Source organism: Wolffia australiana, chromosome 9 (assembly GCF_029677425.1).
Source record: "Wolffia australiana isolate 7733 chromosome 9, ASM2967742v1".
Taxonomy (NCBI): Eukaryota; Viridiplantae; Streptophyta; class Magnoliopsida; order Alismatales; family Araceae; genus Wolffia; species Wolffia australiana.
Window position 1 is genome coordinate 5,978,848 of NC_135843.1, and position 25,721 is coordinate 6,004,568.

The 25,721-nt window shown below is 46.6% G+C and overlaps 1 protein-coding gene across 4 annotated transcripts; it reads left to right on the top strand.

Moving 5' to 3' along the window:
- Positions 1-1,828: 1,828 nt before the first annotated feature.
- On the top strand, positions 1,829-20,526 carry LOC144707474 (splicing factor U2af large subunit B-like). Of its 4 annotated transcripts, none has more exons than XM_078580593.1 (13): positions 1,829-2,009; positions 2,747-3,000; positions 3,370-3,483; positions 12,718-12,785; positions 13,335-13,402; positions 13,494-13,538; positions 13,605-13,664; positions 13,770-13,830; positions 13,910-14,022; positions 15,113-15,559; positions 19,311-19,446; positions 20,045-20,112; positions 20,215-20,526. In XM_078580593.1, exons 1-13 carry the CDS (start codon positions 1,899-1,901, stop codon positions 20,350-20,352), a joined length of 1,683 nt encoding a protein of 560 aa, XP_078436719.1. In that variant the 5' UTR covers positions 1,829-1,898; the 3' UTR covers positions 20,353-20,526. The 4 variants fall into 4 exon arrangements, with proteins under 4 accessions (XP_078436719.1, XP_078436721.1, XP_078436718.1 ...); XM_078580595.1 differs by having other exon boundaries at positions 19,314-19,446; XM_078580592.1 differs by having other exon boundaries at positions 1,830-2,009; positions 19,308-19,446.
- The last annotated feature ends 5,195 nt before the right edge of the window (positions 20,527-25,721 follow it).

The following is a 25,721-nucleotide window of genomic DNA, read 5'->3' on the forward strand; positions in this document are numbered from 1 at the left end:
ATTAATGAATATGGAATGTGTTATTTGCTTGCGATCCACATATATTTCCATCAAGGTGTGAGATTTCCTTACATATATGTGATGTGAATCAACCTGATTTAGAGTTTCACCTAACATCATCAAGGATTCAAACGTATCTATTTATTGAACTTTTCTCTATAGAGCATTAACTATTTTATCTTTAGTGTCTCCACACTAATGGCTAAGTGATTGACCACACTTTTTATATGAGATAGATTAGATAGTAGTATATTATCTTGATATGTTGATATTCTTTTCAAATATCTTGTGTGACTGGGAATATTTATAGTACATCTTTAACTACCATTGATCTCGATAATGTGATATTGTCATAATTCACATGGTCATTGGATGAATTCAAGAACTTAATTAAAAGCATGATCTACACATTATAAAAGGCCATATTGTATCAAAGAACATCGAGCTAGGTATGAAATATTTGAAGAGCATACTCCATCACTTTGTTCCACGTACTTTTTATATAATTAAAATTAACTAGAGTAGCTGGGAGTAATGACAGATAATTCCAATTCACTAGTGAAAGTGCATTTAAACTGATAAACTTTGGCTAATGCCCTTGATCTCGATATCACTCAATAATCCCAAAGGATCACCTTCCCAATGTAAGGTATTATTAAATATAGTTCTAGTAGTGATCTAAACTGGATATAGATTCAATAAGACTGGTACCCAGTTTGACAAGGTTACCAAGGCTTGAAGATGAAATAAGACGATCTTGATGACACATGGTATCATGTATATAATCACGACTTTAAGTTGAAGCCTCCATGTAAATGAATGTATGACCCATATGGATCTTCTATCTTGACTAAACCAATCTACTTTTTTTTCTAGAATCTATCATTTTTATTCCCATATTTAGTTCGACATAATCTATATGCCCATATATAGCCCCATATTTTGTTAGACATAATCTAATTTTATTATTAATTTATATTAATTTTCTAAACATTTTAATAAGGAGGATTCAAATCTCATACTATCATTCATACTTTCTATTATGATTAAATTAGGAAACGACTATAAATGTATCTATAAAGCATTGTAACTATAAATGGACAATATGTGTTTGCTTTCATCAATGGCTGAAGGACAATGATGAGTGATGGTTGTCCACATACTCTGTCCTTATAAGGATGTTGATGTAACTACATCATAGCCCTTCATCGTCAACAGGAGTGGCTATGGCAGTACAAAAATTATCATTGCCTCTCGTCATCGTCCCTTCGTTACCCATGCTCTGAGGACCCAAGACTTAATGGAATCATCACACACCTTCCAGGAAGATGACGAAGACGAAGACAGAACTTTACCCTATGTGAAACCCTATTTAATTATAACTTTTTTCTTTGTTAAAACTAAAAATACCTTAATCTGAGATTCAGACTAATAAACTTTACTAAGAAGCTACTGTTGCACTTGTATAAAAAAATAACTGTAATGGGCCGGCTTGTACTGAAATGGACCGATTCGATCGGACTTGGGGCGACCCAAGACTGAATGGAATCATCACTTACCTTTACAGGAAGATGACAAAGACGAAGACGGAACTTTACCCTATGTGCAACCCTATTTATAATCTAGTTAATTATAATTTTTTCTTTGTTAAAGCTAAAAATACCTTAATATGAGATTAAGACTAATAAAACTTTGCTAAGAAGCTACCGTTGCACTTGTATAAGAAAATAAGAGTAATGGGCCGGTTTGAACTGAAGTGGACCGATTCGATCCGAGTCGGGGCGACTCGGGCGAGTCGTCCTCCCAGTAAAGTTCGCCTTCTCTTCTTCCTATTGAAGCCGAGAGTATAATCAGAAAAAGGGAAAAGCCCTAGCAGAGCTTTGCTCCGGCAGAGGAAGATGGCGGAGCACGACGGGCGGCTTGAAGCGAACGGGGGATTTTTCCAGGAGTTGAATTCTTCGCAGCATCGGACGTCCGGTTCCGATGCTCGAGGTGATTCCAGATCCCAGGTTGTTCTCTTTTTCTTCTTCTTCTTCTTCTCTTTTAACTTCTATGTAGGTTGTTCTCTTCTTCTTATTTTAGTTTATTTTAAGGTTTTTCTCTTTTTGTTCTTCTTAATTTAGTTTTTTTTAGGTTTTTCTCTTCTTGTTGTTCTTATTTTAATTTTTTGTGTAGGTTTTTCTCTTCGTATTGTTCTTAGTTTTGATTTTTTTCTCCTTTTTTTCTTCTTCTTCTTTTGTTTATAATTTTTTTGTAGGTTCTCTTTTCCAGTTGATTGCACTCGTTCGAAAATTTTGTACTTTTTTGTTTTTTTTTTTTTTACTGATGTGGCGATAGTTTCCAATGAATGTTCGTGGAGTAGGGTCGTCGTTGTTTAGTTCTGCATTTTTCACTTTTGAAGGCGTGGAATTCGTCTCGTGTTTACTATGGGAAGGAACTTTTTCTCGCTTATTTCGAGATTTATTTATCCTCTCCTTGTTATGGATATAATTCTCTCTCTTACTCATTGAAATTATGTGGAAAGATTTTGGTTGATCTACATATCTCATCTATTATTCGATGGATTTTTAGTATATATTAGTGTAATTCTTGAACGCCGAATTACACTGCGGCTACCAGTTCTTCTCGCTGAATTATGGCGATCCTGAGTATTCTTGATTGTATCGATCCATGCTCATTCATGTGTTGATTCTATTAATGTTTTTCTTATCAATTCGGACTGTCCTGACGAATCCTGTGTTTGCAGCATGAATCGCATGATCCCGAAAGGGGATCTTCCAGGAATAGAGATAAAGAGAGGGAGAAGGAGAGAGGGGTCAGTTCTCGTTCAAGGGAGCACGAAAGAGATCGTGACAAGGACCGCGAAAGAAGTAGAAACAAGGATCGTGACCGGGAGCGAGATCGACACCACAGAGATGATAAAGATAGGGAAGAGAGAAAGGAGCGCACCAAAGACAGATCTGAGGACAATGATCATCGCCGGAGTCGTGATCGTGACAGGTATGAAACTTGCATTTTGTTGAAAAATATACTGTTCTTATAAATATTATCTTTTGCCTCGTAGATTGTATAGGTCGTGCTCTAGAATTTTTTGTAGGAAATTGTGCTGTATAAATTAATAACATTATGAATTCCTTTACACTCACGTTCCTGATATAGGACCGTAATATTTTATTTCCAAAAAAAATCTGATATAGAACGTTTTTTGGAAAAATCAATCTTGCTCTTTTGCAATCGTTTTTCTCTTAATTACTAGCCACCTGTCTGTAGATAGATGCTTGCCAAGAATCATGTATTTCAGTCTTATTTTCTGATCGGAATATTACATAAGTTCCGTGACCTGATCAATATTTATCTCTCGTGGCACAGGCACAGGGATCATGATAGGGATAGAGAAGGACGGCGCCGTCCTCGGTCTCGCTCTGGTTCAAAGAGTAGATCTGAACGAAGATCCAGATCTCGTTCTCGCTCTCGTTCAAAGAGGTCTGCTTAAAAATGTTTTATCTTCGATTAATACTGCCCCAGTTTTTTGCATTCGAATGAGAGAGTTCTTCAAGTTTTAATACTCTATCCTCTTCTCTTCATCATAAATAATTTTGACGTTTTGTATGCAGTAACCGATCATTTTTATGCTGGAAAAATGTTGTTTTGATAATGAAAAACATAGAATGAATTGATAGGACTTCCGAATGTTCAATTGAGATGAATTTGCCTCTGTAATGATTCATCTACTATTTCTACTTTATCCTCTTTTGGTAAATGTCTTTCGTGCCAGTTGATGGGAAGTTTATTTATTCTTTGATACATCTTGGGTGCCCAAAAGTTTCACTTACTTATCTTCTAATGTACATGCATACTCGACCTTTTATCATTGTCCAATTTCCTTTTGAAAGATTTCTTCATCGTCCAATGACCTTCATTAGACGTCTACTGTCAAGAGAGGAAGGAAGAAGATAATGACATAACTCAATAGAGTACATGGCTGGGTATACATATACCCTAGGAGGGAGAGAATGATAAGAGGGCTAATGGGCTTATAGAATAGGGCCCATTAGCCCATAAGGCTGACTATCTCACTAACACCCCCCCGCAAGCGAAGTATGGATGTCATCCATGCCGAGCTTGGACACTGCACGTTGCAGGAGAGGTCGAGATAGTCCTTTGGTAAGGACATCAGCAGCTTGATCAGCGGATGGAACAAATTCCAAGTCAAAGATGCCCTCGTCCACGCGCTCCTTGAAGAAGTAGCGGTGGAGTTCCATATGCTTGATCCGTCCCTGTTGGCCAGGGTTCTTTGCCAAGGCGATGGCCGACTTGTTGTCGCAGTAGAAGTGGATCGGGCCGGAATACTCCACACGAAGGTCATGGAGAATTCCGTATATCCACTGGCCTTCAGAGGCCCCATCGGCAAGTGCCCGGTATTCGGCTTCAGCACTGGAGCGGGACACTTTGTCCTGCTTGCTGCTCTTCCAACTGACAAGACTGCCGAAGACAAAAGTGCAGTACCCCGTGGTGGAACGACAGTCCACAACTGAGCCGGCAAAGTCCGCATCAGTGTACACCTTCACGGTCCGCTCCATACTCCGAGGAAAGAACAAGCCCTTCCCGGGGCAGCCCTTTAGTGCGCAAGTACTCGGTTGGCCGCCTGACGATGGATCTCCGCGGAGAGTGCATGAACTGACTGAGGAGGTTGACGGTGAAACTGATGTCGGGCGGGTGTGGGTCAAGTACAGGAGTTTCCCACTACCTGCTGGTACTGATATCGTTCACGGTGCTGAGTCCTCCCCTTACCCAACTTGATGTTAGGGTCGATGGGAGTAGTAACCGGTGCGCACTCAGTCATTCGGTCAAGGCCAGTAGGTCAACGGCATACTTCTGCTGTGACACAAAGATCCCCGGGGAGTAGGCCACCTCAAGGCCGAGGAAGTAGCGAAGAAGCCGAGGGCCTTGATTTGAACTCCTTGGCCAACGAGAGCTGAGGCGGCGGCCTCTGCAGAATCGGACCCGTGATGAGGATGTCGTCGACGTACACGGCCAAGATGGAGACACCCGCGGAACTGTGACGGGAGAATAGGGGGGCATCCCCATTGCGCTGAGTGTAGCCCTCGGTCTTCATGACCGAAGAGAACCGACCGAACCACATCCGCGGTGACTGTTTCAGTCCATAGAGACTTCCGCAGCGGCAAGCGGTGCCCGGGGCCAAGGTATACCGGAGGTGGCTGCATGTACACCTCCTCCGTCAAGTCACCGTGGAGAAAAGCATTCTTCACATCGAACTGTCGTATCGGCCAGTCGGAATGAGCCGCAAGCGCCATGAGGAGACGGACTGTTTCCATCTTCGCCACAGGAGAGAAGGTCTCGAAGTAGTCCACGCCATACGACTGAGTAAACCCCCGAGCCACAAGTCGAGACTTGAGGCGCTCCAGAGTACCATCAGCATGATGCTTCTTGGCATGAATCCACTTGCAATCCACCGCCCTCTTGCCAGGAGAAAGTGGGACGACTTCCCAAGTGTGGTTCTTGAGCAAGGACTGCATCTCCTCATCCATCGCCGCTTTCCAATGAGGAGAAGCAAGAGCATTGGATAGGCGACGAGGGAGGGGATGCGACTCGATGTGAGAAAGAAAGGACCGGTAGGAAGGGCTTAGCCGATCAAAAGAGAGATAGTGAGATAAGGGGTAGAGAGGTGTGCGAGCGCACTGACGAACCCCTTTCCGGAGGGTCATAGGCCATCCCAACTGAGCATCATCATCAGTAGACGAGGGTGACGCATCGTCCGACGGAGGAGCGGAAGCAAAGGAGGGAGAAGAAGATAGCTCCCCGGGGGAAGGTGGTGCACTAGGAGAAGGATACGGTGCACCAAGAGTAGGAGGTAGCTCCCCGGGGTGAGAGATGGACTTCCCGGGGTTAGGAGGTGCACTAGGGGGAGGATACGGTGCACCGGGAGGTGAGACGGTAGGAGGCAAGGGAGAGAAGGTGGCTGGGGACGGCGACGGTGGAGGAATGGGTCCCACAAATGGAAAGGGTTCCAAGGAAGGAGTCGAAGACGCCTCAACCAGCGGAAGGCGTGGCGAGGTAGAATCACCGAAGTAAGACTCATGCTTGGCAAAGGTGACGTTTGCCGAGATGAAAAATCTACGAGACGGAGGGTGGTAGCAACGGTAACCTTTCTGGAGAGAAGCATACCCGACGAAGACGCACCGGAGAGCTCGAGCAGTGTGCTTCGTGCGAGTGGGAGCCGTATCGTGGACGTACGCTGTGCACCCGAAGGTGCGCGGGAGGAGTCCAGTCCGCAGTGAGAGATGGGGGAACGCCGTGGAGAGACGATCCAGTGGGCTGACAAACCCGAGGGGCTGGGAGGGGAGACGGTTTACGAGATGGGTACTCGTTAAGACCGCCGCCTGTCGCCCACGGAACTGAATAGTTCAGTAGAAGGGTACGGGCGGTCGACGTGACATACCCGATCCGACGTTCTGCCATACCGTTCTGTTCCGGGGTGGCCACACAAGAGGACTCGGCTGTGCGCTGTGCGCGGCTGCGGCTGTGCGCGGCTGTGGCTGGCGCGCGGCTGTGGCTGGCGCGCGGCTGTGGCTGGCGCGCGGCTGTGGCTGGGGCGCGGCTGTGGCTGGCACTCGGCTGCGGCTGCGGTTCCGGCTAGGGCTGCGGCTGGGGCTGGTTCTCCGGAAGTTCCGCGGGCTGGCTACAGCTCGCGCTGTGGCTGATCCGTCGGTCACGCTCTGGGTTCGCTAGACAGCGAGAGGGTGATGTCAAACCCTAGATGGAAGAGCTCTGGAGCTCTGATACCATGTCAAGAGAGGAAGGAAGAAGATAATGACATAACTCAATAGAGTACATGGCTGGGTATACATATACCCTAGGAGGGAGAGAATGATAAGAGGGCTAATGGGCTTATAGAATAGGGCCTGTGAAACCCTAACCTAGGTTAGGAGGAAGAAGATGAGATTGAGAGAAGAAGAATAATCCCATCATAGTGAAGGTACATGAGTTGGGTATATATACCCTAGGAGAGAGAAACGAGAATAAGAGGGTAATGGGCTAAACATAGAGGCCCATTACCCATACAAGATATATCTCACTAACAGCCCCATGGCGAGGTGTGGATGTCGTCCATGCCGAGCTTGGAGACAGCACGTAGCAGGAGGGGGTTGGAGAGGCCTTTGGTCAGAACATCTGCAGCCTGGTCGGCGGAAGGAACAAACTGGAGGTCAAAGATGCCCTCATCCATCCGCTCCTTGAAGAAGCAGCGGTCATGCTCCATATGCTTGATCCCACCAGTCTGGCCAGGGTTCTTGGCCAAGGCAATAGCCGACTTGTTGTCGCAGTAAAGTGAATCGGGCGGTATACTTGACGCGAAGTTCGCACAAGATCCCGTAGATCCACTGGCCTTCGACGCCCCATCGGCAGGGCACGGAATTCTGCCTCGGCGCTGGGCGGGACACCTTGTCCTCCTTACTGCTTTTCCAGCTGACAAGGCCACCAAACACGGCGCAATACCGGTGGTGGATCGGCGATCGGCAGCGGACCCATCAAAATCAGCATCCGTTTAAACCTTCACAGTCAGGTCATTGCTCCGTGGGAAGAGTAGGCCCTTCCTGGGGCAGCCTTTCAGGTATGCAAGGACCCGATTGGCGGCCTGGCGATGAATCTCATGCGGAGCGTGCGTGAACTGGCTGGGAAGGTTGGCGCGAAGCTGATGTCGGCGAGTGTGGGTCAAATAAAGCTTCCCCACCAGCTGCTGGTACTGGTAGGGGTTGACGGTGGAGAATCGCCCCTTCGCCCAACTTCACGTTGGGATCAATGGGCGTCCGGAGAGGAGAGCAATCAGTCATGCCCATCAGTGCCAGGAGATTAACAGCATACTTCTGCTGAGATAGGAAGATGCCGCGAGACGAGTAGGCAACCTCAAGGCCCAAAAAATATCGGAGAGGGCCGAGTGCCTTAATCTCAAACTCCCGAGCAAGAGCGAGACCGGCGAGAGGCTTCAGCAGTGTCGGAGCCAGTAATCAGCATGTCATCGGCGTAGACCACCAGGATGGCAACCCGGCCGGCCCGTGGCGGAAGAAGATCGTAGCATCACCGTTACTCTGAGTGTAACCTTCAGCGCGCATGACGGAAGAAGCGTCGAACCACATCCGCGGAGACTGCTTCAGTCCATACAAGGACTTCCGCAATCTGCAGACTGTGCCCGGAGGACCGAGGATACCGGGGTGGCTCATGTAGACCTCCTCCTCAAGATCGCCCGTGGAGAAAGGCGTTCTTCACGCCAAACTGCCGGATCAACCACCCATGATGAGCGGCGAGTGCCAAAAGAGACGGACGGATTCCATCTTCGCCACGGGAGAGAAGGTCTCGAAATAGTCGATGCCGTGAGACTGCGTAAAGCCCGGCGACAAGCCGAGACTTGCGGCGCTCAAGAGCCATCCGCATGGTGCTTGGGTGTGAACCCACTTGCACCCCACGGCCTTCTTTCCGGGGAGGAAGGCAGCGTCCCAAGTATGGTTTTTCAGAGCCCGCATTTCTTCGTCCATAGCCGCCTTCCAATGAGGACAGGCAAGGGCATCAGCCAGGCGGCGTGGGACAGAGACAGTAATGCGGGTCAAGAAGAGACAGTATGAGGACTCAGCGGTCGTAGGAGAGGTAATGAGAGAGGGGTAGAGAGGTGTGCAGGTGCACTGGCGGGCGCCTTTGCGAAGAGCGATCGGCCAGTCAAGAGAGTCATCGTCAGCACTAGAGGGCCGACGGAGAGGGAGAACCAACGGGAGTAGGAGCGGAAGCAATGGAAGTGGGAGAGGGCGGCCTGGCAGGAAGAAAGGACTCGGGTGGAGTGGGAAGCAAAGGAGAGGGGTTACTCGGGTCCAAAGTGGAAGACAGCTGAGGAGGGCGGCGAGGAGGAATCACGTCCGTGGGGAATGACTGGCTGGGGACGCAGCAAGAGGAAAGGATCTAACAAAGGGATGAGGAAACCGCCAAGCGGAAGGCCGGAAGAGGAGGCGGCGAAGAAAGGTTGAAACTCAGCGAAGGTGGCGTTGGCAGACACGAAGAAGCGGCGAGTGGGAGGGTGATAGCATTTGTACCCCTTTTGGAGAGGAGTAGCCGGCGAAGACGCGCGAGGGCACGGGCGTCAAGCCCGTCAAAGTGGGCGCCGTGTCGTGGGCGTATGCCGTGCACCGAAGACGCGAGGAAGGAGGCCCGTTCGTAATGTCACAGCTGGAAAGGCGGTCGACATACGATCGAGCGGACTACAGAACTGAAGAGTCTGAGGCGGTAGCGGTTGGCGAGGTGGGTGGCCGTCAAGACAGCTTCGCCCCAGTATGTCCAAGGGACGGAGTAGTTCACGAGCAGAGTGCGGGCGGTAGATTTCACGTAACCAATCCGACGTTCTGCCATGCCATTCTGCTCCGGGGTGGCAACGCAGGACGTCTCATGGAGAACACCACATGTAGCAAAGCACGAGGTCAGCTCCTGGTTGACGTAGTCGCGAGCGTTGTCCGAGCGGAAACGTTGAATTGGGCGGCCAAACTGAGTCTGAACCATTGTGCAGAACTGCTGAACGGTGGCGGCGACAGCGGACTTGGTAGGCAGCAAGTAAGTCCACGTGTAGCGGGTGGCTTCATCAACAAAGAGGAGAAACCAGCGGTGCCCCTTCAGACTAGGCCGCGGAGCCGGGCCCCACACATCACTGTGAACACGATACAGCGGCACCGTCGTATGGGAAGTAGATGGAAAATGACGTCGATGTTTGGCTAACTGACATGCCTCGCAAACAACGGTCTGAAGGTCCAAGCCCATACATAAGGGGCGGAAGCAAACGCTGTAAAGTAGAAAACGGCGGGTGGCCGAGGCGCTGATGAGTGAGCTGAAGGCGGTCGCGGCGAGAGTCAGCCGTGGTGTGAAGGCTGCGCTGCACCATGAAACACGATCGGCCCCCATCCTCGAACAGCAGCAATCCCCGATCCCGTCTAATCGGTGTAATCTTCCGCACCTTGTTAGACAAGAAGATCCCATCAGGTTGGATGTGGAAGGAACACTGAATCGCATCAACAAGGCGTTGCGGTGATAGAAGCAAAGTTCGAAGAGACGGAACATGGAGAACGTTGGGGATGAAACCAAGACCATCCACGTGGATAGTCCCGATACCAGCCACTCGAAGACGTCCGCCCCCGGCAGTGAGGACAGCCCGGTTCCCACCATGCCTCTCATAAGATACGAACCGGTGATTGAACGGGGTCATGTGTTCCGTGGCCCCCGTATCAAGCACCCAAGTGGTATCCGACAGGAGAGGAGCGGTGAGAGCCGTATGTCCGCAATACCACGAATCAGAAGTAGAGGCAAGAGGCGCACGAGCGTCGAAGGAAGCCATAGGCTGAGTCTGGAGGGCGGTCATCTGCGCAGACAACCGAGCAAGATCCGCCTGTAACTGCTCCATGGTGACGGTGGCACTGCCAGTCGAGGAGAGAGCCGGGGCAGGGACAGCCGCAACATGAGCTTTGGCATCTTTGGCAGCTTGGAGATCAAACTGCTTCTTCCTGCACCGCTTCGCCGTGTGGCGGCGCTTGCCGCAGTAAGTACAAACCAGTTTGTCTCGCGGGTCGGCAACCGAGTCCGGGGGAGCAGAGTGGGAAGGCACCGGTGGACGCGGCAGTAACCCAGGCGAGTCCCCAGAGCGGGAGACTAATGCAGTGGAGTCGGCCGGGTTCGCCATGTCGGGACGATCACGGCGAAGACTGCTCTCCAGCTCAATCAGGTCCTTGACCACGGCATCAAACTCCGGGAGAGTGCCCCGGGTGTGCAAGGTGCGGCGACGCACCTCGGCATACTCCGGGTTGAGGCGATCGAGGAAGGACAAGAAGCGGAGACGAAGAGCATGACGCCGGTCCACTCCGTGCGGGTCACCAACCGGCATGTAGTAGTCAACCTCCCGCCACAGGGCATTGTGAGCCAAGCTGTAGTCCATGATGGACAGCGTCCCTTGGCGGAGAGCATTCGCACGCTCCACAAGCGAGAAGATGCGCCAGTGGTCGGCATCATGGCCACAGTACTTGTGGGCATAATCCCAAATCTCCTTCGGGGTAGTCAAGTGGAGGAACTTATCGTGAGACCGGAAGTAGACAGCGTGTGATTCAGCAGCCAGGAGTGGATGAAATTTTGCTCAGCATCAAAGGCACCATAGTGCGGGTCGGTCGGGCAAGCGGCGGGCATATCAAATGTTTGTGGAGAAGCCGGCCTTTGAGTGTCGACTCCACGAACTTGATCCAGGCCAACAATTGAGGCGCTCAGCGACAGCACTCTGGAGCAGGAGGAAGAGGAGACCGATCTTCGGAGAAGGAGGTCTCTCCCGAATCGGCGCGGTGAAGGCGGAGCCTGCACCGGGGTTCGTCAGGCGAGGACCCTGAGTTGACGGTAGACATGAGGGCAGGCTGGCGGCTGCTGCCTGCGGAGAGCGGCGGCAGCGGCGGCGGCGGCGAGCTGCGGCTGGCGGCTGCTGCCTGCGAGCGGCGGCGGCCTAGGGCTGCTGCTGGCGGCTGCTGCCTGCGGAGGCGGCGGCGACTGCGGGCGGCGGCCTAGGGCTGCGGCTGGCGGCTACTGCCTGCGGAGGGCGGGCGGCGGCTGCGGGCGGTGAGCTAGGGCTGCGGCTGGCGGCTGCGGGCGGCGGCCTAGGGCTGCGGCTGGCGGCTGGTGCCTGCGGAGCGGCGGCGGCCTGCTGCGGCGGCGGCCAGGAGCTGCGGCTGGCGGCTGCTGCCTGCGTAGAGCGGGCGGCGGCTGCGGACAGCGGCGGCTGCCTGCGGAGAGCGGGCGGCGGCTGCGGGCGGCGGCCTAGGGCTGCGGCTGGCTGCGAGACGGATCGCCAGAAAGGGGAAAGAAGGGAGAAGCAAGGCTGGTGAGTCTGCAAGGCAGACAGTGGCAGCCGAAGCAAGGAGGAAGGTCTGGATCAAGAGCTTTGCTCTGATACCATGTGAAACCCTAACCTAGGTTAGGAGGAAGAAGATGAGATTGAGAGAAGAAGAATAATCCCATCATAGTGAAGGTACATGAGTTGGGTATATATACCCTAGGAGAGAGAAACGAGAATAAGAGGGTAATGGGCTAAACATAGAGGCCCATTACCCATACAAGATATATCTCACTAACAGGGCCCATTAGCCCATAAGGCTGACTATCTCACTAACATCTACCGTTATTTCAATTCATGCGAATCCTCGTGAGAATGAGTTCAAAATCGTTTATGCAAATCTTGGTTTAGTAAATGACATTAATTCTTGAAGGCTAAGTTGCTTTAGTCTTTGGAAAAGAATCTCATAATTTTCTTCCCCAGGAACAGAGGTATGAAAAGGGCTCATGGCTCTGATTTGAACGTGAATGGAAGATTCCTTTAGTAGAAATACCTCTTAAGGAATCTTCTTCGCATTGAAGGCGATTTTAACTTTTTAGATGATTTTTTCTTTAAATTGACAAAAAGCCTGTCATTGGTACACTTGGGCAAGGCACCCCGCCACTCGTGAGATAGAGTACTTCCACCCATAAAATTGATATCTTGCCACTCACATCTGTAGAGTGTTGGATCTTATATCTTATCTCTTACATGAGGCTGCCGGGATTTTTAAGCAATTTTCTTCATATTCAATTAACCTCAGCGGCTTTGCTATAGTTATTTGCCTCTTTTTTTTAAAATGTCTTGTAATCGACGGTTTGATGCAGCAAAAGAGTCAGTGGTTTTGACATGGCACCTGCGTCTGCAACACTACTGCCCGGTGCTGCCCCCCCAGGTATATATTCTTTTCCATGATTGTTTACTACTGTTAACTTTCAGTTTTTATTTTTTAAATGAAGGTTCATATCCATAGCGTTGGGTCATTTTGGTAAGCTGCATTCATTTAATATTTTCAACGATGAGCTTAAATTTATTTGTCAATATACAAGTTTACTAAGGAAGTTCTACTGTTATTTTCTCATTTGATCAGATGATAAGATCCCAGACTGAGCCATATTTTTTGCTTGTTTCTTGTTTTTGGTGTTTGTTTGTCTGCCTTGTTTTTATGTCGTTGTAAGAAGGCAATGGGCCTGAGCCGACTACTGTAGCTTATATGTAGACGGAGCAGTCACTGCAAAGGTTTGATGGATCTTGTTCGCCTTCAACTGGCAATTATTGCCTTTTTTGATAGACCTTAAGTATTTCCCTCTCTCCTTTATATTCTCCTCAAGACGGTGGAGACTACTGCTATATTATATTCAGGGACAAACAATACCTACTATACTATATAATTCATTTTTTCTCAACAATTCATGTTATTCACGCCTTGGTCTGGTCACCCCAGCGATCCAACTACCAGGAACACCACCTGCCATACCGGGAATGTTCCCCAATCTCCTTATGCCGGGTCAGGTAATTGCGCATATGCGGCTTGACTATTTCATTTCCACTATCCGATTTACTAAATGTTACTTTTAATTCTAATCCATTGCTTTGCTGCCAGTTCCCCACTATCCCGGTGATGCCAGTACAGGCAATGACCCAGCAGGTAACTCACTTATTATCTCTATTTGCCGTTTTTGTATTCTCGTGCTGATTCTCATTGCTCTGTCAGGCCACTCGGCATGCTCGCCGTGTGTACGTCGGTGGTCTTCCTCCCACGGCAAATGAACAGGTTTATAAATTTACTTTTTTTTTTGGTTGATTATATGATGGGTGGCCTTTAGACAGAGTTCCTAAGATATCTACTTTTTCTGTGTCTGAACCATGTTATTCTTAGTCGGTGGCGACCTTCTTTAGTCAGGTCATGGCAGTCATTGGAGGAAACACTGCTGGCCCAGGTTTTTGCCATCTTCTCTATCCTTAAAACTGTCGTTCTGGTTTCCAATATTCTCACTGACGTTGTGATGATGTCAAAAGGTGACGCCGTCGTCAATGTGTACATCAACCATGAGAAAAAGTTCGCCTTCGTGGAAATGCGCTCAGTCGAGGAGGCCAGCAATGCCATGGCGTTGGATGGGATCATCTTCGAGGTTAGGCCCTGACCCTTTTTACCTCTCAGCCTGCAGATTTTGACTCTGCTTAGATGCACATTGTTAAAACGCCTGAGACACATTAGGATACGTTGATAATGTTGTCATTAGGGTTAACCATTAAAGAAGATGTATGACGAGTGGATGCTGCTGATGATGAATCTTCATCGTCCTCGTCATCCATCAACTTATGATGAGTCATTGGCGTCATTGTCATTCGTCAACAATCCCAAATATGAGATTGGGGATGGTGGTAATGATGATGAATGCATTATTGTCCACCAACCTTAGTTCGACATCAACTATGATAATAATGAGTCTATCATGATACTGACATATTATGTAGAATCATCATGTCTACATTCTTGTCATCCAACCGTTACATATAATTTTTTCATGGTCATCATCACTTTTCCAATTCCAAACGTGGATGACGACGATGAGATTGGGGATGAGGATGACAATGAAATTGTTAAAACACTCGGACTGCACTAAAGTACGCATGTTGTTGTCATCAGGCTCGGGCATCAACAATGACAATGACGAACGGATGATGAAAATAGATGGTGAATCACCATCATCTTTTCCATCAATTGATGGCAAACTATTATCCTTATCATCAATCGTCCAAGTTCAAATGCGATGAGTGGGAGATTATGGAGGATGGCAAAGATGATGAATTGCTCATCATCTGCCAAATTCATTAAAAAAAATCATCATCCACCAATTTAGTTCAGTGTCAACTATGATGATTACAACAATGGTCCTAGAGTCATCATCTTCCTTATTCTTGATTTCTCCATGTTCATCATCATTCGTCGAAGTGCAAACATGGATGAAGACGATGAGATCAGGTTCTTATAATGAATCTGTCACTGTTGGCCAATGCTAGTTTGGCGTAACAAAGACCAACAAGTATATAAAGATGATGACAAATCATCCTCGTCCTTGACATTCGTCCAACAGCCCATGAATGATGACGTTGATTATGATGAGACAATGTGCAGATGATGCTGTAGATGACTTATTTATCAGTCTCAGCCAACTCTACTCGTCATGTTACATATTCTAACGTTAACTGCACTCTCAGGGGACCCCAGTCAAAGTGAGGAGGCCGACAGACTACAATCCCTCCTTGGCAGCCGCGCTTGGGCCCAGTCAGCCAAACCCAAACCTGAACCTGGCTGCAGTCGGGTTGACCCCTGGTTCAGCCGGCGGGCTTGAAGGACCGGACCGGATCTTCGTGGGGGGCCTTCCTTACTATCTGACGGAGACCCAGATCAGGGAGCTGCTGGAGTCATTCGGGCCTTTAAGGGGGTTTGACCTGGTCAAGGATCGGGAGACTGGCAACTCCAAGGGGTATGCTTTCTGCGTATACCAGGATCTCTCCGTGACTGACATTGCCTGTGCCGCACTCAATGGGATCAAGATGGGAGACAAGACTCTGACGGTGAGGCGGGCCAACCAGGGGTCTGTTCAGCCTCGACCCGAGCAGGAAAGCATCTTGTTGCAGGCTCAGCAGCAGGTTGCTCTTCAGGTATGCTTTCATGTTTTCATAATTCTCCTTCTATACTTGTATCCGGTGTTTTCATATTCATTATCTGGTGCTTTCATTTCTTTAAAAAAATTATCTTGTGTTTTTATTTCTTAAAAAATTATCTAATGTTTTTATTTTTTATTCTAGTTATAGTTTTTCATGCTGTATTCTTTTCCTCGATCTTTTTTATGTATTCGGGTCAAAATCGAGTGGTTGTTGTCCCGAGCATGGGCATGTGGAACATCCAGAGCATTCTCCACTAAGAAAAGTGATCCCACTACTATCGATGTAGACATGACTGGAATATCTTAGCTTGGTGGAAATTCAAACCAAAACAGATGCGAAAGGGAGACTCCAGGAACTCTCGCTTATGTGTTTATTGCAAGAAGCAGAATCACACTAAGGAGAATCGCTGGAAACTAGCCAACGATAACCATCATCAGCAACAGCAACAGCAGCAGCCTCAAGTACAGGAAAGCATATGTGGTGACCCAATAGACTCAAGAAATGGGAGAGACTTCTTTGGGAAAGAACCAGCTGAATGAAGCAGCACAAGGCACTGGAGAAAATGTTCATGCGCTGAAGGCAGAGGTGAATAGCCTTAAAAGGATTAATGGGTTCTACATCCTTGGTTTATTCAGGTAAACCAAGTGAAAGCACCTGGATCCTAGGTACTGGGGCAACTGATCATATGACCCCAGATTGGAATCAGTTTGCTTCATATCTTCCAGTCAGTGAACCCCACAAGGTAATCACGGCTGTTGGTGGAATTGGGATTATAAATCTCAATATTGGTCTACTCAAGAGGGTGATACCCGAAGTGGCCTCAGGGGAAGACTGATTTCATTGCAGAGGTTAGTTGATGACAGTGGATGGAGGTTTGTTCTTGATAATAATCAGTGTTTTCTCTGTGACAAGGGAACAGGGTGATAAGAACTCGATATAACTGAATGAAATCGACTAATAGAGATCGCAATTGTTCCCAAATCCACCAACAGAGCAGGAGAGGGGAGAGGGGGAAGAAGAGAGGTTCCCGGGGGTGGAGAGAATGAAAGAAACGGGAAGGGGTTGCTGATGAGAGTTGCCGTAGGCTTCGACCGGAAGAGAGGAGTGTCGACCTGCGAGAGCAAGAGAGGGAGAGGTAGTGAGGAATAGGGAGAGAAGGACAAGGGTAGATGAAGGTAGAACTCACTTGTGGATGCCTGCCTCTTGTCGTGACGGTGTTCCCTCTTAAGTAGGGGAAGAGGCGTGGTGGGCCGAGGCTTGCTTGTCGGGCCCATGTCTGGTCCGCTTACAGATGCAGACCCTCTGTTGGATCATATCACAGGGAGAGACCTTCATCGTGTAGAAGGGAAGATAGCTTGCTGCTCCTCAAAGGCTTCCCCATCATCTGTCTCACCTCTGTTAAGCTTCCTCAGGCCATGGATCAGGTCCAGCTGCTGCGTAGTCATGGGCCATCCCTCTTTTGGGTTACTCAAACTATTCTTCCTGTCCGTTTTTGAAGGTCTTGACGTTAATACCCTATTTTGTGATGCTTGCCAACTGGATAAGCACCAAATAAAATCCTTTAAATGTCTAAATGACAAAAGTTTGACTCTATTTGACTGTGCTCATAGTGATGTGTCGGGCCCATGCCCAGTAACCAGCCTTTCAGAGCATGAATGGTTTGTGATCTGATACACCAACTATGTATTGACGCCCCGCGGTGAATCTTGACTAATGCTTTGAATTTCAATTCCTTGAGTACATTATCAATACTTCTCTCCCAACGACAGCATTTGGTAACAATGTCACTCAAACAGAAAGAAGAAAAAACAATAGAAGATAGATGGAGAGAAGATCTCCCTCCAAGTAAATCTTCTCCTCTCCGACTGCAGACGCCTGCTGTTCTGGCCTCTGGTTTCCTTGACCGCTTCAATCTTGAAAATGACAAACTCTTCCCTTGTTTCCCGCTCAACTTGCCCTTAAAAGGATCTCTCACGTGTGGGGCCTGCACGTGTCTGTTACTGATAGTTGCATGTGAAGGTATCATGATCCTTGTGGATGACTGCACCCAGTAAGCCTGGTTGTATTTGCTGAAGTCTGAGGCAGAAGTATCTTCTTTGATTATGCGATTTTGTGAGCTAATCAATAATCAATTTGATGCAAAGATCAAAGGACACTGATTGGATAATGCTAGGGAGTACTTCAACCTCACAGTTAATACCTACTGTGTCCAGAGAGGTATTGCTAATGAATGTTCATGAGTCAGCACCTCTCAACATAATGGACTGGCTGAAAGGAGAATAAGACATATACCTGCAACAGCCACGTCCCTACTCTTCCAATCAAACATTCCCAAGTCACACTGGGAGAAGCAATATCAATTGCAATCTAACTCATTAATAGAACTCCAGCAAAGGTAATTGGGTACAAGAGTCCGATTGATCTGATGTATTCCATCTATCCTCAGGTGACATTAAAGGCTGGATTAATGTCAAGGGTATTTGAGTGTGTTTTTCTGGATTAATGTGTTTATTGGCTACTCTCATACTCAAAAAGGTTACAGGTGCTATCACTCAGAGTCCCTAAGATTTTTTGTCACAGCATTCGATGAGAAGCAAATGTTCTATGCCGATGAAACGGGGGACACGAGCGTAGCATCTGAAGTATTGCAGCAAGAATTCCAGTTCCTAACTCTGCCCACAAGGATTTGAAGTGTGGGAAGGCCACTCATGAAGGCGGCCAAACAGAGTCGGATGGACCGAGATGTGAGAATTTAGATGAAATGTTGCCACTGCTTACAGAACAGATGCTGGGGATACCAGTGACAATGAAGAAACCGATTGTGTCCCGTGAATTTGAAGCTGACGATGTCCCAATAGGTGACGAAGAGCTAAGATTGAGCTGCCTGTTGCGTCTCCTGGAATTGATGCAGTCGTTGACTAGGGAGAGGAAGACCTAGGATGGCTAATTAGACATGGTCGTTCTGTTCTGTTCGTTTTAAACGAACAAAAAATTCGCACAAAAGAACAGCACGGGGCCTTGTTCTTTGTTCTGTTCTTTTTTTTTTCAAAAATGAACAAAATTTGCACATTCTCACAAATTTACACATTCGCACAAAACTAGAACAAAATTCGCACAAAGCGAACAAAAGAACCACACACGGGCTGTGCGATGTTCTGTTCTAATTTGTGTTTGTTCTGTTTGGAAAACCAAACAGAATGAACAATCCGCACAAATTCGCACAAAAAGAACAGAACGACCATATCTATGGCCAATTGCATTGAGAGAGGGTGAGAGGAGCTGTTGAAATAAACCCAGATATCCATTGGGGAATTATGTTTCTCATGCCAGATTGAATCCACAGTGCCATTGGGCAATTATGTTTCTTATACCCTGATCTCTCTCTATCATTTCTCCCTTCTGAACATTAAAAATTTACCGTATTCTTTCTCATGTTTTTTCATTTTCTACTGTACTCTTTGCAGAACCAGCTCATCTTTCTCATGTCACTCGTCTCATCTATCTCCATGTCCCTCTCTCTCTCTCTCTATTTTTTCTCCTTTTAGAAATTTACAGTTTACGAATAAAGTGCGTGGACCATGCAAAAAAACATTCGAAAGAGTCTGTGCCCTGTTCGCTATCTCTTCCCTCTTCTCTCTAGTCCCAACTCTCTCCATGGCCCCCTTTCTAGCTATGAAATTTAATCTTTGCAACATGAGTGTGGCCCATGCATATCTGACGTATGTTTATTTTTTATGGGCAGAAGCAGCTGATGTTTCAGCCGGGGACGCTTCCCACGAAGGTGGTGTGCTTGACCCAGGTCATTTCCGTTGACGAGCTCAGAGACGATGACGAATATATAGACATTCTGGAAGACATGAGGAGTGAAGGCGGCAAATACGGTACTGGACACACTTATTCTCTTTCCTCTCTATACCTACACCTCACACTCGCTCTGAAACACAATCTTAAATCTCTCTTCCCGTCTCTCTTCTTTATAATTTATTTGTCTTCCATCAATTCTGTGAGTTCAAATTTTTTCAATTAATTTTGTTAATTTTTGGTTTAATTTTGAAATGAATTTTACTTTCTGTTGTGTTTCTATCTCTCGCTGCCTCTCATGCTCTCACGCACACATTCTCTCTCCCCCTTTCTCTTTTTTTATTTATCTTCCATTAAATTTTCTGTTCAAAATGTTTCGCTTCCATTTGTTACTTCCTGCCATTTTTTTATTTATTGTTCAAAAAACAATGTCCTGCCATTTTTTATTTCCCGTTAAATTTAGTCCTATTTTTCTTAAATTTTAAAATGCTTTTTCTTTCTCTCATGTCTCTGTACCCCTCTCGCTCTCATTCAGTCTCTCTGCTGTCTCTTTGTCCTTCTCAATTTATTTGTTTTCCATCAGCTTTATGAGTTTTAACTAATTCTCTTTTATTTTTATTTATCTTAACGAGTATTTAAAGCATTTAATATATATTTGAAAAAATTTTACGTGTCCAGGTAATCTCGTCAACGTGATCATTCCCCGGCCAAGCCCGAACGACGACTTGTCTTCCGGAGTGGGCAAGGTCAGCATGCTTATTTCTTAATTGAATTTTTGCTCTTGCATTTGAATTTTTGCCCTTGTAAAATGGGATTCAAAATAAAAAACGTTGGGCTTGTTTCTGCAGGTTTTCTTGGAATTTGCAGATACGGAAGGTTCGGTGAAAGCTAAGATGGGTCTGAATGGGAGGAAGTTTGGTGGCAACCAGGTGATCGCCGTCTTCTACCCGGAGGACAAGTTTTCCCAGGGCGATTACAGCGCTTGATTTCTCACTCTTTCTCTCTCGCTCGCTCCGGAGTTGCGCAGAGGTGCCCTACTCTCTCTTTGTTTCTCTCTCTCTCTCTCTAGGCATATCAAAATTGGGTTTTCTTTTTTTTGTAAAATGGAATCTCATCTTCAACTGATTTAGGTAAAAATTATGTCTTCCTTTCTGACTTCATGTGTATCTCTTTTTAATACCCATGGGTTTAGTTGTTTTAATTTCTTTTGACAAACTTGGATCTTAGAGAAAATATATTATCCCATTCTCTCACCGTGTACAGAGTTAGGAAGAAAACTTGAATTCATCTGTTTCTCTTTTTAACACCTATGAACTCCTGGACTTTCTATGTTTTACGTTGAATGGAATATTGTCTTTATAGATTAGGCTGATAATTACAATCGTTCTTTCTGGTATTTATGTTTTAAAATGAATCGAGTCTTCTAGACACCGGTAAATCCTAAGATCCTAATCTCTCTCTCTCTCCATGTACCATCCAGGGAGGTATGGATGGTGATTTTGTGAACTTGAAACCCATAAATGGTTTGGGTTGGGACGAAAAAAATCTCTGGACAAGGAGGCCGCGTGTTCTGGCCTATCTTTCGTCCCCGTCCCGGATGATCGCACACTTAAATGTCGGTTGTGACGAAAACCGTATAGGCAGAGGATGATCCTGATAAGATCCTGAGTGTTCTTACTGGGAAAATGAGTGTTCTTATTAAGGAGATCTGGCAGTAAGTTAGTTGCCAAGAACTCGAGAGACGAGAGGGCCGAAAAGTACATCGTTGGAGGCGGCGGCTTGGGAACCATCAAATCCTTTATACTCCTTGGCTGCTTTCCTAGAAGAAGGGCTGCTCTGTTGAAAGAAAATACATGTTGAGTGGAGATGGGGAGAATTCCCTAGATATGATGAGGATCCTATCAGACCCATCGTCTCTTCTGTCCCTTAACTGTCATCATCCATCTTGTTTTGGCCTCACTGAAACAAAATGAAAGCCTTTTAACCCTCCTGTCTGCTCGTCCCCGCATTCCGGCATCTATGATTTATTCTACGTGTATGTTAGTACTCCGGGTACATCTAACAATTCGTATTGCGATTTCGCATAGAATTTCCACAAGAAGGTCGAAACCCAAAGAACACCGCAGAAATAAACACGAATGTTCCCAGTCTGGTTACAGATAGAGTTGAGAAACCTAAAGGAGTAGATCAAAGTAGATGAGAGAGATATAGCAGCAAAAATGCGGTTGACGAATTCTTGGACGGCCAAAGCGGCGACAAGGACGCTGGGGAGGACCTCCCTCTCAGATGCCCCGCTCTTTATTTATAACCATTTCCCGCCTACATAAGCTCAGCTTCTTTCCCGCCTTTATTCAAATTCTCACACGTGTGGGTCAAACAGCACATGTGGGGTTATGGACTTTCCTCTTCTTTGACTGATAAGTACGCCATGGATGCTTATCACTGTACAACTGGCCTCTCAGTTCAGCCCCTCATACTGAGGCGAGACGTAACTGCAAACTCTATGATGGATGCCAGAAATGTTGTTCAGTTTTGCCCCGTAAATTCTGTTCCATTGTCTGTCCACCATCCTTTCCTATAGATAGGGAGTGACCTTAACCTAAACCTATAGCTAAACTGGGTAAAACCTATACATTCAGATACTAGATTTGGAAGAATTAAGTTGAAGTCGAAAAAATCAAAGTCAACTTTGAACTCAAAATACTGCTCCAACTGTTAAACGATGTCTAACAGTTTTGTAATGACTTAAGTATATAAAGATGGCCTTTTCACCATGGATTCACTTCAAAACCAAAGAAAATTTTGGGATGACCTATCAATATTAAACATGCACTAGAAAAACACTCCATTGTCTGTCCACCATCCTTTCCTATAGATAGGGGTTGACCTAAACCTATAGCTAAACTGGGTAAAACCTACACATTCAGATACTAGAATTGGAAAAGAATCAAGTTCAAAGTTGAAAAAATCAAAGTCAAATTTGAACTCAAAATATTGCTCCAACTGTTAAACAATGTCTAACAGTTTTGTAATGACTAAAGTATATAAAGATGGCCTTTTCATCATGGATTCACTTCAAAACCAAAGAAAATTTTGGGATGACCTGTCAATATCAAACATGTATGAGAAAAACACATTCTATAAAATAGTTTTTGGAGAACCCCTAACTATTTAATTATGGGTCTGAACAGAAACTGGTTTTGGTTTGGTATGCTCAACTACTTTTCAGTAAAAAAATAAGTTTTAAGTTGAGATACGATTGTCAAAGTTTGGTTCAAAACAATGAATGCAGCAGTCGAACAGTTACGTTTAGCAGGTAAGGAGACAAATTTCATTGTGGAATTATCACAAAATCAAAGAAAAATTTGGTTTGACCTGTTGATAGAAGATTCATTAAAATTTGATATGGTCTTGGATTTGGTCATACCTATAGGTCAGAAAAATTCAATGTTGAAAATCCAAATTCAAAGTTCACGATAGAAGATAAATTGAACAGCTTAACAATAAACTGTCTTATATAAAAAGACCCTTTTCATCGTGGATTTTTGACATCAAAGCTTCACACGAAAAGAGTACCATCATAAAACACTTTATAGTGCGCTTAATCATATTAAGTTTCATTCCCAATCATGAATAAATTTCATGTTTTTATTTATGTTTTATTTTGCAATTGAGGTTGAAGGGTCTCTCCCTTGAACCTCAATTTCTAACTGAACATGTGCAGTAACTACAATTAGGGTTTGATGACCCTGGTCCAGTCTAGGTTTTTAGCAAAGATCTAAACCTTACCTAAATTTCTTACCGGTTCCGATCTGTTCTTGTTCGGTCCCAGTCCGGTCCAGACCCGTCCCAGTCAGGTCAGATTGACTAGTCAATGTCAAAGTCAAAGTAAAAAAGTTATGTTCATATATATGTTAAATATCCTCTACATCAAGTGGGTGCCCACGGAAGGTCAAATATTTGGTGGCTGAGCATGATAGAAACCTCTCCAGCAAGTTGGATTTGACATTTTCAGAATTTTATAAAAAAATAAAAGAAATATTTATTAATTTGGTTTGGAGCTGGGTTTCGTCCGGTTTGCTGCTTGGACCTTAACCTGTCTCACCAACTGGTCTACCCCCATGTGGGACACCTATGGCATAGGTCCAAGCAGCAAAGCAGACAAAACCCAGCTCCAAAATAAATTAATAAATAGTTATTTCATATTTTTCTAAAATTCTTAAAATATCAAATTCCCCGAGTGGTCTCACCAACCAGTCTACCCCCAAGTGGTAGACCTATGGTTTGGACTCGGTCCGGTCAAACTGGTCCTCGGTCCTAAATGTCCAACCTTACTACGATATCAATATATTTTCCCCCTATTTGGACATAGTTTTGGTGTGGTTCTTTGGCTTTATATAGGCTTCTGAACTTTCGGTGAACCTTTTAATCAGTTCAGTCTACTTTCAGTGGGTTAACAACTAAAATGGCAAACCCAACATAGGGATTTGGGATTAAATCTGATCAGTATAACATTTGATCGAATCCAGCGTTCGATCGACTCCTAACCTCCATACTTGGGCCAGTTCGATCGACTCCATACTTGGGTTCAGACTCAATCTAATCAATTAGCTTGGATTACATTAAAGCCTAAAGTTCGGAGAGAGAGAGAGAGAGAGAGAGAGAGAGAGAGAGAGAGAGAGAGAGAGAGAGAGAGAGAGAGAGAGAGAGAGAGAGAGAGAGAGAGAGAGAGAGAGAGAGAGAGAGAGAGAGAGAGAGAGAGAGAGAGAGAGAGAGAGAGAGAGAGAGAGAGAGAGAGAGAGAGAGAGAGAGAGAGAGAGAGAGAGAGAGAGAGAGAGAGAGAGAGAGAGAGAGAGAGAGAGAGAGAGAGAGAGAGAGAGAGAGAGAGAGAGAGAGAGAGAGAGAGAGAGAGAGAGAGAGAGAGAGAGAGAGAGAGGGGGGGAGAGAGAGAGAGAGAGAGAGAGAGAGAGCGAGAGAACAAGAAAAAGAGAGAGAGAGAAAGAGAGAAGGAGAGAGAGAGAGAGAGAGAGAGAGAGAGAAACAAAAAACGAGCGAGAGAGAACGAGAGAACCAGAAAACGAGAGAGAGAGAGAGAGAACCAGAAAACGATCGAGAGAGAGAACGAGAGAACCAGGAAACGAGCGAGAGAGAGAACGAGAGAACCAGAAAACGAGCGAGAGAGAGAACGAGAGAACTAGAAAACGAGAGAGAGAGAACGAGAGGGAGAGAGAGAGAAAAAACGAGAGAGAGAGAATGAGGGGGAGAGAGAGAGAACGACAGGGAGAGAGAAAGAAAACGAAAGGGAGAGAGAGAGAGAGAACGAGAGAACGCGAGAACGAGAGAGAGAGAGAGAGGGAGGGAAAGAGAGAGACCGAGAGAACGAGAGAACAAGAAAGAGATAGAGGGGAGCGAGAGAGAGGAGAGAGAGGGGAGAAAGGGAGAACGAGAAAGAGAGAGGAGAGAGAGGGGAGAGAGAGAACGAGAGAACAAGAAAGAGAGAGGAGAGAGAGAGAACGAGAGAACAAGAAAGAGAGAGGAGAGAGAGAGAACGAGAGAACAAGAAAGAGAGAGAGGAGAGAGAGAACTAGAGAACGACAAAGAAAGAGAGAGGAGATAGAGGAGAGAGAGAGAGAGAACGATAAAGAGAGAGAGAGGGAGAGAGGAGAGAGAGTTGAGAGAGGGGAGTGAGAGTGGAGAAAGGGGAGGGAGAGTTGAGAAAGGGGAGTGAGAGTTGAGAAAGGGGAGAGAGAGAAAGTGAGAACGACAAAGAGAGAGAGAGGAGATAGAGGAGAGAGAGGGAAGAGAGAGAAAGAGAGAACGACAAAGAGAGAGAGGAGAGAGAGGGGAGAGAGGAAAGAGATGAGAGAGAGAGGGAGAGAGAGGGGAGAGAGAGAGGAAGAGAGAGTGGAAGAGAGGGGAGAGAGAGAGGGAAGAGAGAGGGAGAGAGAGGGGAGAGAGAGAGTGGGAGAGAGGGGCGAGAGAGAGGGGAGAGAGAGGAGGGAGACAGAGGTAGGCTTCGGGGATTGGGGCAGATCGTTCGAATGCTCGATCGAATCGGGCATTCGAACGATCAAATCCGAACACAGATCTGCCCCGTTCAAATCTGATCCGAACCCGATCTGAGCATCTGTCCGGATCGGATTGTTCGAACAAAGTGGCTGTTCGGATCGAATGTTCGAATAAGATCTGATTCGAACACCTTGTTCGAATCGGATCGGATGTTCGAATCTGGCGGCGCCAGCGGCGCCCAGTGCCGGCCAGCGGCCGCCCAACACCAGCCAGCGACCATCCACCTGCCGCCAGCCAGCGGCCTGTAGCTCCGGCCAGCGGTTGCCAGCGCCGACCAGCGGCCGCC

Excerpts from the sequence above, each read along its gene's own strand:
- LOC144707474 (XM_078580592.1), top strand. The coding sequence starts at position 1,899 with ATGGCGGAGCACGACGGGCGGCTTGAAGCGAACGGGGGATTTTTCCAG. Across the intron at positions 3,001-3,369 it reads CGGAGTCGTGATCGTGACAG|GCACAGGGATCATGATAGGG; the intron begins GTATGAAACTTG and ends CTCGTGGCACAG. Across the intron at positions 13,539-13,604 it reads TACAGGCAATGACCCAGCAG|GCCACTCGGCATGCTCGCCG; the intron begins GTAACTCACTTA and ends TTGCTCTGTCAG.